Genomic DNA, 13,299 nt, shown 5'->3' with positions numbered 1-13,299 from the left:
ATGTTCCAGTTGTTCTAAGATGTTCCTCTACAGTAACACACAGTGTGGAATAATTGTAAACAGAATGAAACACTGGAAAATCTAGGATGGTTATAACAACACTACAGAAAGGATAGATCGCTAATTACCACACGATGGAGGTGTTAAGTCACTGAAAGGCACAATGAAAAGGAGTATCAGATATATTCAGCTATCGGACTAAGTCCTTCATCAGACATAGAAAAAACACATACAGTCAAGCCTTAGTGCCCAGAGATAACAGTGACGATGAGTGGTGCTTGTGTGAATATTTGTGTTTCTTATTTGTCTGATGAAGGACTTAGTCTGATAGCTGCATATATCTAGCATTCTTTTTCATTGTGTCTGTGACTAAACACCCCCTGTACTTGGTGAATAGCAACCTATCCTTCTGTTATTATTGTGAACAGAATGGTTGTTACAATGAGACCATACTCAAGTAAAAACAGACATACTTCTGCTTCCCGTGTAATGGAAGTGAGACAAACTGATGAAAAGTGACACAAATGCTGAGTTTTCAATCCACAAGGCAAAAATAAATAAATAAATTTCTGTTAAATGTCCTTTAAATGACGATATCATTAAAGATGCAGCACTAGCTCAGATATCTAGAAATATGGTAAAGGAAGTTGCTCTTCTCCCTTTTAAAATGAACCATCTCAGAATTTGCCTTAAGTGATTTAAGGAAAGCACATAAAATCTAAATGTGGATGGCTGGATGAGGGTTTGAATCCTAGACCTCATGAGTGCTAGTCCACTGTCTTATCACTGTTCTACCTCACTTGGAAATTGAGGAATTAACCCAATTGTAGGTGAGTTAATAACAGGATGGTGTGAAAGAGATATTAAGAAAAAATACCAGGAACAGCTGAGATGTGAAAGCCTGAGAGGTAGAATAAGGTCAACGAGCTAGAGATAAGATAAACACAAACTAAAAAGTAGTGAGTTGGTGCATAAATTTGTAGTGTTTTTCCATAAGTTTAATAAGTTCAACAGATACACATAACAGACACTTTAGTCATCAATAATATAGTGTCCTTCACCATTTGCAGCACAGTCTGCCTATGCTGGGGTAACTTTTCAGTTCCATGCTTGTAGAAATCATGTGGTTTGAGGCAAAGAACATGTCAAGCCATGTTTGGAGCTCATTTTCATTCATAAAGAAAGTTCCTTGAAGCTTTTTCAATATATAGGAGAAAAGTTTAGAACGTGGGGGTGCAACATCAGGTGAATAAGGCGGGTTGCAGAATGACTTCCCAATCCAACTCCTGTATAGCATTTTTTGTCACTCTAGCAGAATGGGGGCAGATATTATCATGGAGTAGCATTACCAATATATTTTTTCTCTCATGTGTTTTGTCTGTAAAAATATAGAGATATTTCAACCAAACAGTAATTATCATGAGCACAACACACAGAGGGAGAATGATATACACGGCGAGCATAGAAATTGGAACTTGGCCCTAAAGGGTGTCCACTACACTGGAAAAAAACTATTCAGTGCTCTTCCTCCTGAAATAAAGACAGAGATTCTTAACAAGAGTAAGTTGAAGTAAGCACTAAAAATGTTTCTGCTAGAAAAAGCTTTTTACAGTCTAGATGAATTTTTAAATAAATAAATTGTAAAATTTTAATATTATATAATACAAGTTGACATAAAACCACTAAAATGTTATTTAACTTGAGCTCTGTCTGTGTGTGCTCTTTATCTGTTTTTCTGTAGTGCTTTAATGATTCTAAGAAAATGTGTATCCTCTTTTGTCTGTATTGCTGCTCAAAGAATTTACTGTATAAATTTTTATATAATTCTGTATCCAAATGTCTGTATATGCTATAAGATTATCATATTGTATTTGTAAAAAACTGACTCGTCCCACTTCCTTGTGAACCCAACACAGTTGGACCTGTGGATCATGAAATAAAATCAAATCAATCTAATCACTTCACACTGTTTTCCTGGTTGTTGTTCTTCTTGGATTGCATCTGCAAGACATTTCAGTTGTTGACAATAAATGTCAGCAGCGATGGCTACACATCGGGGAAGCAATCACACCATCACTGTTCCACCAGTTGCATGACGTTATCTTTTGTGAATGCACAAAGTCATTGTACGGGGAGTTGCTGCTTTGCTTTGGCTCAACTGTTCCTTCCTTTCCCTTATAATAGCATAAAGATGCCATTTATTGTCACCAGTAATGATGCAGGAATGCAGGATAGGAATGACCGGTGTTGTTCACAAACCATCTGATGACAAGCTTGCAGAGATGCAAATGTGGTCATCTGCTTATTTTTTGTGATTTTGGCTTAGAGAATGTGGTGCCCATATATCTGATTTTTAACCATCCCTATCCCATTGTATGCAAACGTTGTACAATGATGGAATTATCACAGTTCATCAGATCCACCAGTTCTTGAGTACACTGAAATGGATCATTTTCAGTTAATGCATTCAGGTGATCTTCATCAAACCCTATAGGTCTTCCTGAATGTGGAGAGTCGCTAATGTCAAAACAATCCTCCTTAAACAAGAACATCATTTTCTTGCTGTGCCCTGCCCAATGGCATTATCCTCACATAGGGAGAAAATGTCCCTGGGTGGCTCCATTGCTGTTGATGCTTTATTGAACTTAAACAGAAGAATATGTTGGAATTGTTCTGATTTCTCCATTGTCCCCATACACAGATTGACTCACTATCCCCAAATGCCAAAATGACAGTATGTAAATTCAAATAGCAACATGATCTAAAAATAAAAAATTACAATCAATAAATAAATCCAAAGCAACTTGAATATCAACACGCACAACAGAAATGCTATGAACTTATGCACCAACCTAATAAAAACATATCATGAATGTAGGAAATTATAGATTGCTACTTACCGTAAAGAAGACATTTTAAGTTGCAGACAGGCATAATTAAAAGGCACTTACACAAAACATTTGATCACAGCCTTCATCAGCTAAACAGAAACACACATCCTTCATACACACAAACAAGCACATCTTATGCATGCATGACTGCCGACTCCAGCAGCTTGAGCCAAAATGCAACTATCATATGAGATGGAAGCAACAATATAGAGAGGGTGGGGAAGGGGAAGAGACAGTAGTGTATGGGTGGGGGAGAGAGGAATGCTGTCTGGTAGAGTGTGCAGGGACTAGAAAGCCAACAGGCACAGTGTCAGGAGGTTGTGGGGTAGGGAGGTGGGGGAAAAAGTAGCAAAAAAGGAGAGAAACGGGGGAAGATGGGCGGGTGCATTGACACAGGATGGCAAACAAAGAGGGTGGGAGACGAGAATGCGGAGAAGATGATAGGGCAGAGGGTGTGAAAACTGTTGGGTGGAGGGTGTGGAGACAGTATGTTACGTTAAATTGAAGCCAGGACTATTATGGGAATGGAGAATGTGTTGTAAGGATAACTCCCATCTGCACAGTTCAGAAAAGCTGATGGGAGAGAGGAGCGAATCAGCCATTGAAATCAAGCATGTTGTGTTCAGCAGCATGTTGTGCCACAGGGTGGACTACTTTGCTCTCGGCCACAGTTTGAGGGTGGCCGTTCATCTTAGTGGACAGCTGATTTGTGGTCATACCAATATTAAGAAACTGTGCTATGATTGCAGCAGAACTTGTAAATGGCATGTCTCTTTCACAGGTGGCCCAGACCCTATTAGGATGTATCTCAGATCACAGCATGGGCCGGGCCACCTGTGAAAGCAGCCATGTCATTTACCAGCTCTGTTGAAATCATTGCACAGCTTTCTGTATTGGCATGAGTACCAAACAGCTATCTACCAGGATGAATGGCTATCACCAAACTGTGGCCAAGAGCAAAGTGGACCATCCTGAGGTACAACATGTAGCTAAACATAACATGCTTGATTTCAATAGCTGCTTCACTACCCGAGCCATCTAAATCCTCTCCTCCACCATCAACTTTTCTAAACTGCACAGATGGGAGTCATTCTTACAACACATTCTCCATTTCCATAATTACCCCAGCATCAACCTACGGTAACATACTGCCCCTACACCCTCCATCCAACAGTCCCCTCCTCCTACGTCCTATCACCTGCTCTCCATTCTTGCCTCCCACCCTCTTTGTTTGCCGCCCTCTACCAATGCACTTGCCCATCTTTCCCTGCTCCTCTTCTTTTTTATGCTCCTCTATTCCCCACCTTCCCTGTGACACTGTGCCTGTCGGTATCCTAGTCTCTGCACACTCTGCTAAACAGCATTCCTTTCTTCCTCTCTTCCACCACCCATACACTACTACCTCTTCCCCTTCTTTGCCCCCTGCAGATCGTTGCTTCCATCCCATGTGATAGTTGCATTTTGGCCAAAGCTGCTGGAGTTGGCAGTCATGCATGCATGAAATGTGCTTTCTTGTGTGTGTGAATGGTGTGTGTTTCTCTTTTGCTAATGAAAGCTGTGGCCAAAAGCTTCGTGTAAGTGTCTTTTAATTGCGCCTCTCTGTAACTTCTTTATGATAAGTAGCAACCTGTCACACAACTGCAGTCTCAGGCAACTGAAACCACACTGCGAGCAGCGGCAGTGGTGACTGGGTAGGGGCAGGGGTAAGAAGCACGCACATAGGGGGAGGGATGTAGGGTAGGGTTGGCAGACAGTGAAATGGTGCAAGTTAGATAGAGGGCAGGGGAGAGACAGGGAGCAGGTAGGGAGGGGTGGGAGGAAGGAGCTGGACGGGGGCCAGCCACTGTGGCCGAGCAGTTCTAGGCACTTCAGTCCAGAACCGCACTGCTGTTATGGTCACAGGTTTGAATCCTGCCTTGGGCATGGATTTGTGTGATGTCCTTAAGTTAGTTAGGTTTAAGTAGTTCTACGTCTAGGGGACTGATGACGTCAGGTGTTAAGTCCCATAGTGCTTAGAGCCATTTGAACCATTTGAGCTGGATGGGTGAGGACAGTGACTAATAAAGGTTGAGGTTAGGAGGGTTACGGGAACGTACGATGTATTACAGGGGAGGTTCCCACTTGAGAAATTCAGAAAAGCTGGTGTTGGTGGGAAGTATCCATACGGCACAGGCTGTGTAGCAGTCACTGTAATGAAGGATGTCATGTTTGGCAGCATGCTCAGCAACAGGGTGGTCCACTTGTTTCTTGACCACAGTTTGTTGGTGGCCATTCATGCAGACAGACAGTTTGTTGGTTGTCATGCCCACATAGAATGTAGCACAGTGGTTCCAGCTGAGCTTGTAGATCACATGACTGGTTTCGCAGGTAGCCCTGCCTTGGGTGGGATAGGTGATGTTTGTGACTGGACTGGAGTAAGTGGTGGTGGGATGATATAAGAGACAAGTCTTGGATCTAGGTCTGTTACAGGGGTATGAGCCACGAGGTACATGGTTGGGAGAAGGGGTTGTGTAGGGATGGACAAGTATATTGTGTAGGTTTCGTGGACAGCAGAATACCACTTCGGGAGGCGTGGGAAGAATAGTGGGCAGGGCATTTCTCATTTCAGGGCATGGTGAGAGGTAGTCCAAACCCTGGTGAGAATGTAATTCAGTTGCTCCAGTCCTGGATGGTACTGGTTTATGAGGGGAATGCTCCTCTGTGGCCATACGGTGGGACTTGGGGAGGTGGTGGAAGATATGTGAGTTCCATTTGTGCGCGCGCACGCGCGCGTGTGTGTGTGTGTGTAAGTGTGTGTCTGTGTGTGTGTGTGTGTGTGTGTGTGTGTGTGTGTGTGTAGCTTTATTTTTGGCAGTCTTTTTGTTGTGCCTATCTGTGCTCAGCATCTCTGCTATATGGTGAGTAGCAACTTTCCTTTTCATAATATTGTTACATTCCATCCTGGATTTTCCATTGTTTGAACAAAAAATATATAATGTTAACAACAGAAAATGATGTGTATAAAAAAGAAAACCTAATACAAATGTTAAAGAGTTTGAATGTGAATTTAGGAAGAAAGGATCAGGTCAGAAACTAATAGCAATAATTTTATTGGAGATGGGTAGTGTTAACTATGCTTATGTTTTAGAAAACTTTCTGTCCTGCAAACATTTGAGGCACTGCTTTGGTTGCATTAACACAAAGGGCATGAATGGTGAAATGCAACATGTTTTCTATGACAAAATATTGAATATTACTAGAACCCACCTCACCAAGGTGGGATGGGTTCCATATCTGTATTGTACTGATAACCATACTGTGAGTACAACCACCTTGTTGGGGCATATGTAGTTTATGGCCTAATGATGAAGGAATCCTCCTCCTCCTCCTCCTCCTCATCATCATCATTTAAGACTGATTATGCCTTTCAGCGTTCAGTCTGGAGCATAGCCCCCTTATAAAATTCCTCCATGATCCCCTATTCAGTACTAACATTGGTGCCTCTTCTGATGTTAAACCTATTACTTCAAAATCTTTCTTAACCGAATCCTGGTACCTTCTCCTTGGTCTGCCCCGACTCCTCTTACCCTCTACTGCTGAACCCATGAGTCTCTTGGGTAACCTTGCTTCTCCCGTGCGTGTAAAATGACCCCACCATCTAAGCCTGTTCATCCTGACTGCTACATCTATAGAGTTCACTCCCAGTTTTTCTTTGATTTCCTCATTGTGGACACCCTCCTGCCATTGTTTCCATCTATTAGTATGTGCAATCATCCTAGCTACTTTCATATCCGTAACCTTAACCTTGTTGATAAGGTAACCTGAATCCACCCAGCTTTCGCTCCCATACAACAAAGTTGGTCGAAAGATTGAACGGTGCACAGATAACTTAGTCTTGGTACTGACTTCCTTCATGCAGAAGAGAGTAGATCGTAGCTGAGCGCTCACTGCATTAGCTTTGCTACACCTCGCTTCCAGTTCTTTCACTATGTTGCCATCCTCTAAGAATATGCATCCTAAGTTCTTCAAACTGTCCACCTGTTCTGACTTTGTTCCTCCTATTTGGTACTCAATCCGTTTATATTTCCTTCCCACTGACATTACTTTAGTTTTGGAGATGCTAATCTTCATACCATAGTCCTTACATTTCTGATCTAGCTCTTAAATATTACTTTGCAAACTTTCAATCGAATCTGCCATCACAACTAAGTCATCTGCATATGCAAGACTGCTTATTTTGTGTTCACATATCTTGATATCACCCAGCAACATATGATCCATAGATAATATGAACAACAGTGGAGACAGGTTGCAGCCTTGTCTTACCCCTGAAACTACTCTGAACCATGAACTCAATTTACCATCAACTCTAACTGCTGCCTGACTATCTATCTAAAGACCTTTAATTACTTTGCAAAAGTTTGCCTCCTATTCCATAATCTTGTAGAACAGACAATAACTTCCTCCTAGGAACCCGGTCATATGCCTTTTCTAGATCTATAAAGCATAGATACAGTTCCCTGTTCCACTCATAACACTTCTCCATTATTTGCCGTAAGCTGAAGATCTGGTCCTGACAACCTCTAAGAGGCATAAACCCACACTGATTTTCATGCAATTGGTACTCAACTAATACTCGCACTTTCCTTTCAACAATATCTGAGAAGATTTTACCCACAACACTGATTAAAGAGATACCTCTGTAGTTGTTACAATATTTTCTGTTTCCATGTTTAAGGATTGGTGTGATTACTGCTTTTGTCCAGTCTGATGGAACCTGTCCCGACTCCCAGGCCATTTCAATTATCCTGTGTAGTCATTTAGCACCAGACATTCCACTGTATTTGATGAATTCCGACTTAATTTCATCCACCCCAGCTGCTTTATTGCACTGCAGTCTATTGACCATTTTCTCCACTTCCTCAAATGTGATCCTATTTCCATCATCATTGCTATCCCATTCTAACTCGAAATCTGAAACATTGCTGATCTTATTTCCACCTACATTGAGCAACTCTTCAAAATATTCCCTCCATCTGCCCAAGGCATCCACAGGATTCACCAGCAGTTTTCCTGACCTGTCCAAAATACTTGTCATTTCCTTCTTTCCTCCCTTTCAGAGATTGCTAATTACACTCCAGAACAGTTTTCCAGCATCTTGACCCATAGTCTCCAACCTGTTTCCAAAGTCTTCCCAAGATTTCTTTTTGGATGCTGCAATTATCTGTTTGGCTTTGTTTCTTTCTTCAAAATAACCTTCTCTGTCTACCTGAGTTCTAGTATGTAGCCATTTTTGATACGCCTTCTTTTTCCTTTTACAGGCTGCCTTGACTGTGTCATTCCACCAAGCTGTTTGCTTCATCCTACTTTTACACACTACTGTTCCAAGACATTCTTTAGCCACTTCTAGTACTGTGTCCCTGTATCTTGTCCATTCCTTTTCCAATGACTGTAATTGACTACATTCAACTAACTGGTACCTTTCTGAGATCGCTGTTATGTACTTGTGCCTGATTTCCTTATCCTGAAGTTTCTCCACTCTTATCCTCCTACATATGGACCTGACCTCCTGCACTTTCGGCCTCACAATCCCAATTTCACTGCAGATTAAATAATGATCAGTGTCATCAAAGAATTCCCTGAATACACATGTGTCACTCACAGCCTTTCTGAATTCCTGATCTGTTATTATATAGTCATGACAGATCTGGTTCCCCTGCCTTCCCAAGTATACCGGTGAATGTTCTTATGTTTAAAAAAAGGAGTTTGTGATTACTAAGCCCATACTGGCACAGAAATCCAAGAGTTGTTTCCCGTTCCTCCATATCCTCTCCAAATTTACCCATAACCTTTTCATACCCTTCTGTTCGATTTCCAATCCTGGCGTTAAAATCACCCATGAGCAGAACACTGTCCTTGTCCTTTACTCTAACAACTACATCACTGAGTGCCTCATAAAAACTATCCATCTTATCTTGATCTGTCCCTTCACAATGTGAATATACTGACACAATCCTAATTTTCTTGCTAGACACTGTCAAATCTATCCACATCAGTCGTTCGTTTACATACCTTACTGCAACTATGGTGGGTTCCATTTCTTTCCTGATGTAAATCCCTACACCCCATTGTGCTGTTCCTGCTTTGACTCCTGACAGGTAGATCTTGTATGCTCCCACTTCCTCTTCTTTCTCACCCCTTACCCGAATGTCACTAACAGCTAAAACGTCCAGCCCCATCTTACTTGCAGCCTCTGCCAGCTCTACCTTCTTCCCAGAGTAGCCCCCATTGATATTAAGCTCCCCATCTCATTACCATTTGTTTGCCAAGTCGTATCTTACGAGTCCCTGGTTTGTCAGTTAGAGGTGGGACTCCGTCACCTCCAAACGTCCGAGGCATTTTGCTCTGATTGTTGCCGGCATAATATTTAAAGTATCGGGGAAGCAGGTTGCTAGCCTTACTTGCCTCTAGTCCCATTGAGTTTTACCCCTAACGGTTGAGGGACTAACCGGTGGATTTGGTAGTCTTTGGGGTATGAGCACAAAGGTGACCACGACTCAGAATATGTCCGAGATGCCCAGCCTTATTCCAAAGTAACCGGTATCCCGACTGTCGGGACCACTTACTTGGCCACTCATACGTTGCTCATAGTTCATGAACTAGGACATGACTACAGGAACCCACACCATGAACCACGAAGGAATCCTCTTGAGTAAAATATTCTGGAGGTAAAATAGTCCCCAGTTTGAATCTTCAAGCAAGGACTAGCCAGGAGGATGTTGCCATCTGGAGAAACAAAACTAGTATTTTATGGGTCAGAATCTGTAATGTTAGATTCCTCAATTGGAAAGGTAGGTTAGAGAATTTCAAACAAATATCAATAGACTGAAGTTAGAATTCTTGGGAATTAGTGAAGTGTTGTGGCAGGATGCACAAGACTTCTAGACTAGTAATAGTTTGTGTTTTGCTACTTGGGAAGTAAAATAACTAACAGTGACTGAAGAAGAGAGAATAAAAAATGTGGACTGACAATAGCAAGAAAATCATTTCTGAAGAAGATAGATTTGTTAACATTGAATAGAGACTTAAGCATTAAGAAATCTTTTCTGAAGGTATTTGAATGGAGTGTAGCATTGCATGGCAACGAAATGTGGATGTTAAGCAGTTCGCACAAGAAGCGGGTTGAGGTTTCTGAACTGTGGTGCTACAGAAGAATATTGAAAATTAGATGGGCAGATTGAAAACTAATGAGGAGGTGCTGAATAGGAAATTTATGACACCGATTGACTAAAAGAAGAGAGAGATTGATTTGATACATTGAGACACATCGAGGGACTGCCAGTTTGGTAATGAGAGGAAGTGTTTGGGAGATAAGAATTGCAGAGGGAGGTCAAGTCTTGACTACAGTAAGTAGATTCAAATGGACGTAGATTGCTGTAGCCATGCAAAGATGAAGAGGCTTGCTAATGATTTATTTATTTATGATGATACAAGCATGGAGAGATGTAGCAAATGAGTCTTTGTACTGAAGACAACACTAAAACAACCTCTCAGCTCATGTCAATTCATGCTTACTGACAATTTCTTTCCTGTCATATGAACATAGAATACTTGATATCAGTTATACATACACTACTGGCCATTAAAATTGCTACACCAAGAAGAAATGCAGATGATAAACGGGTATTCATTGGACAAATATATTATACTAGAACTGACATGTGATTACATTTTCACCCTATTTGAGTGCGTAGATCCTAAGAAATCAGTACCCAGTAGGGCCGTAATAACGGCCTTTAAGCACCGGGGCATTGAGTCAAACAGAGATTGGATGGTGTGTACAGGTACAGCTGCCCAGCTTCAACACGATACCCTAATTCAAGAGTAGTGACTGGCGTATTGTGTCGAGCCAGTTGCTCGGCCACCATTGACCAGACGTTTTCAATTGGTGAGAGATCTGGAGAATGTGCTGACCAGTGCAGCAGTCGAACATTTTCTGTATCCAGAAAAGCCCGTACAGGACCTACAACATGCGGTCGTGCATTATCCTGCTGAAATGTAGGGTTTTGCAGGAATCTAATGAAGGATAGAGACACGGGTCATAACACATTTGAAATGTAACATCCACTGTTGAAAGTGCCGTCAATGCTAACAAGAGGTTACGAAGACATGTAACCAATGGCACCCCATACCATCACGCTGGGTGATACGCCAGCATGGCGATGACGAATACGTGCTTCCAATGTGCATTCACCGTGATGTCGCCAAACACGGATGCAACCATCAAGATGCTGTAAACAGAACCTGGATTCATCCGAAAAAATGACGCTTTGCCATTCGTGCACCCAGGTTTGTCGTTGAGTACACCATCGCAGGCACTCCTGTCTGTGATGCAGTGTCAAGGGTAATCGCAACCATGGTCTCCGAGCTGATAGTCCATGCTGCTGCAAACATCGTCGAACTGTTCGTGCAGGTGGTTGTTGTCTTGCAAACGTCCCCATCTGTTGACTCGCGGATCAAGATGTGTGGCTGCATGATCCATTACAGCCATGCTGATAAGATGCCTGTCATCTCGACTGCTAGTGATACGAGGCCATTGCGATCCAGCACGGTGTTCCGTATTACCCTCCTGAACCCACCGATTCTATATTCTGCTAAAGTCATTGGATCTCGACCAATGCAAGCAGCAATGTCGCGATACGATAAACTGCAATCACGATAGGCTACGATCCAACCTTTATCAAAGTCGGAAACCTGATGGTACACATGTCTCCTCCTTACACGAGGTATCACAACAACATTTCACCAGACTTCACTAGTCAACTGCTGTTTGTGTATGAGAAATCGGTTGGAAACTTTCCTCATGTGAGCAAATTGTAGGTGTCACCACCTGCACCAACCTTGTGTGAATGCTCTGAAAAGCTAATAATTTGCATATCACTGTATCTTTTTTCTGTTAGTTAAATTTCACGCCTGTAGCGTGTCGTCTTTGTGGTGTAGCAATTTTAATGGCCAGTAGTGTACATACATACATACATTAATCCTTGTTCCATAGATCACGAATATGACATTTTGCATTGATGTGGAATGTGTCACCCTTTAAGCCACTGGAGAGTTTTCCAGAATATGAGACCATTTTTAGATGTACCTGAAAACATGCATAGTAGGCCCTAATTAATGGTTGTTCTTTTATGGAGTTTTTTTGGATTCTCAAAATATGCTCTGTAGTCAGTTTTCTTTCGACATAACAACATGTTTGCTTTATTTTAAATAATTTTTTTGCATCTTGGAGCTTTTTTGTTTCTTTATCTACACTTGATTAATTATTATCAGTGATGTCAGTATAATGTGAGATTTTACTTCCACAGTTAGTGAGTTTTCAAAAATTATTTTGTATCATTTACGGAGATGACTTACAGCAGAGTTTACTATATGTTGGAGATCTCACTTTTTCCTGACATTTCACATTTATATCAGAATTTTACAGACCGCTGGGAAGTGTTGGCAGAGGGTTCATTCAGATTTCTTCCACTCTATTCACAACTGATGCGTGGGAGAAGAGTTACTGCTTTACATATTCATGTGATCTCTTATTTGTGTAATTTTCTGTGTGCAATCCCTTTGGAGTGCAGTACACATGTAGCTGAAGAATATTCATAGTTCTGTCAGGCCACACCATTTTTGCAGTTTTCTAAATAGGTTGTCACAGGGTATACGATATTTTGAAAGTTCTTGCTTTGACCAAATCACAATTTCTTGTTTTTCTTCACCCATGCATGATTTGATGATGTTTGAAGATCATCAAGATATGTTCATTTGTTTTACCATAATGGACATTTTTGTTGTTGATGATGTTATATGTCTTTTGCACACAGGTGAGGGTGCGGGTAAGTTAACTTTGTTATTTTGTATGAACTTAAATATTAAAATCAAGTAATACACGTGTATTTAAATGGATGATGTGTTTGGTTTCAGGTTGAAATTGGGCCACACCACCTTCTGAATGTTGTTAGGTGTAAGACAATCATGGTGCGGCGTATTATGTCGAAATTGAGGAAACCAACAGATCGGACAGAGTATGTAAACTTAAACTGCATATTAATTTGTTGGATTTACATGCATGAAGATATTACCTGGATATCATGTGTATTATCATGAAACAAACTTTTCTGATAAATGTCATATTTTTGTATAACAGGTGGCACACAAGCCCTGATGTTGTAAATGCTTATTACAACCCGCAAACAAATTCTATCAGTAAGTAATTGTAAAATCTCTTTTGATAATAGCAGTTTCAAATGTAACACTTATTCCATGAGCCACATGCTTTTTGTGTTTATGAATGTAAATTTTGTTCTTTGCATTGCAATGAAGTGACATTTGAATATCAAATAGCTTTATTATAACAACAAAAACAATCAATTATTGA

At 41.1% G+C, this 13,299-nt stretch overlaps 1 protein-coding gene across 2 annotated transcripts in view; it reads left to right on the top strand.

The window, feature by feature from the left end:
• LOC126354832 (neprilysin-4-like) overlaps positions 1 to 13,299 on the top strand; it is a 141,982-nt gene that overhangs the window by 91,819 nt on the left and 36,864 nt on the right. For both annotated transcript variants that reach the window (XM_050004780.1, XM_050004779.1), the window contains exons 13-14: positions 12,846 to 12,946; positions 13,069 to 13,127. In XM_050004780.1, the coding sequence (XP_049860737.1) occupies positions 12,846 to 12,946; positions 13,069 to 13,127 (160 nt within the window). The remainder of the gene's footprint in view (positions 1 to 12,845; positions 12,947 to 13,068; positions 13,128 to 13,299) is intronic.

The sequence above is a fragment of the Schistocerca gregaria genome, chromosome 3 (assembly GCF_023897955.1).
Source record: "Schistocerca gregaria isolate iqSchGreg1 chromosome 3, iqSchGreg1.2, whole genome shotgun sequence".
Taxonomy (NCBI): Eukaryota; Metazoa; Arthropoda; class Insecta; order Orthoptera; family Acrididae; genus Schistocerca; species Schistocerca gregaria.
This window is presented reverse-complemented; position numbering and strand designations above follow the sequence as displayed.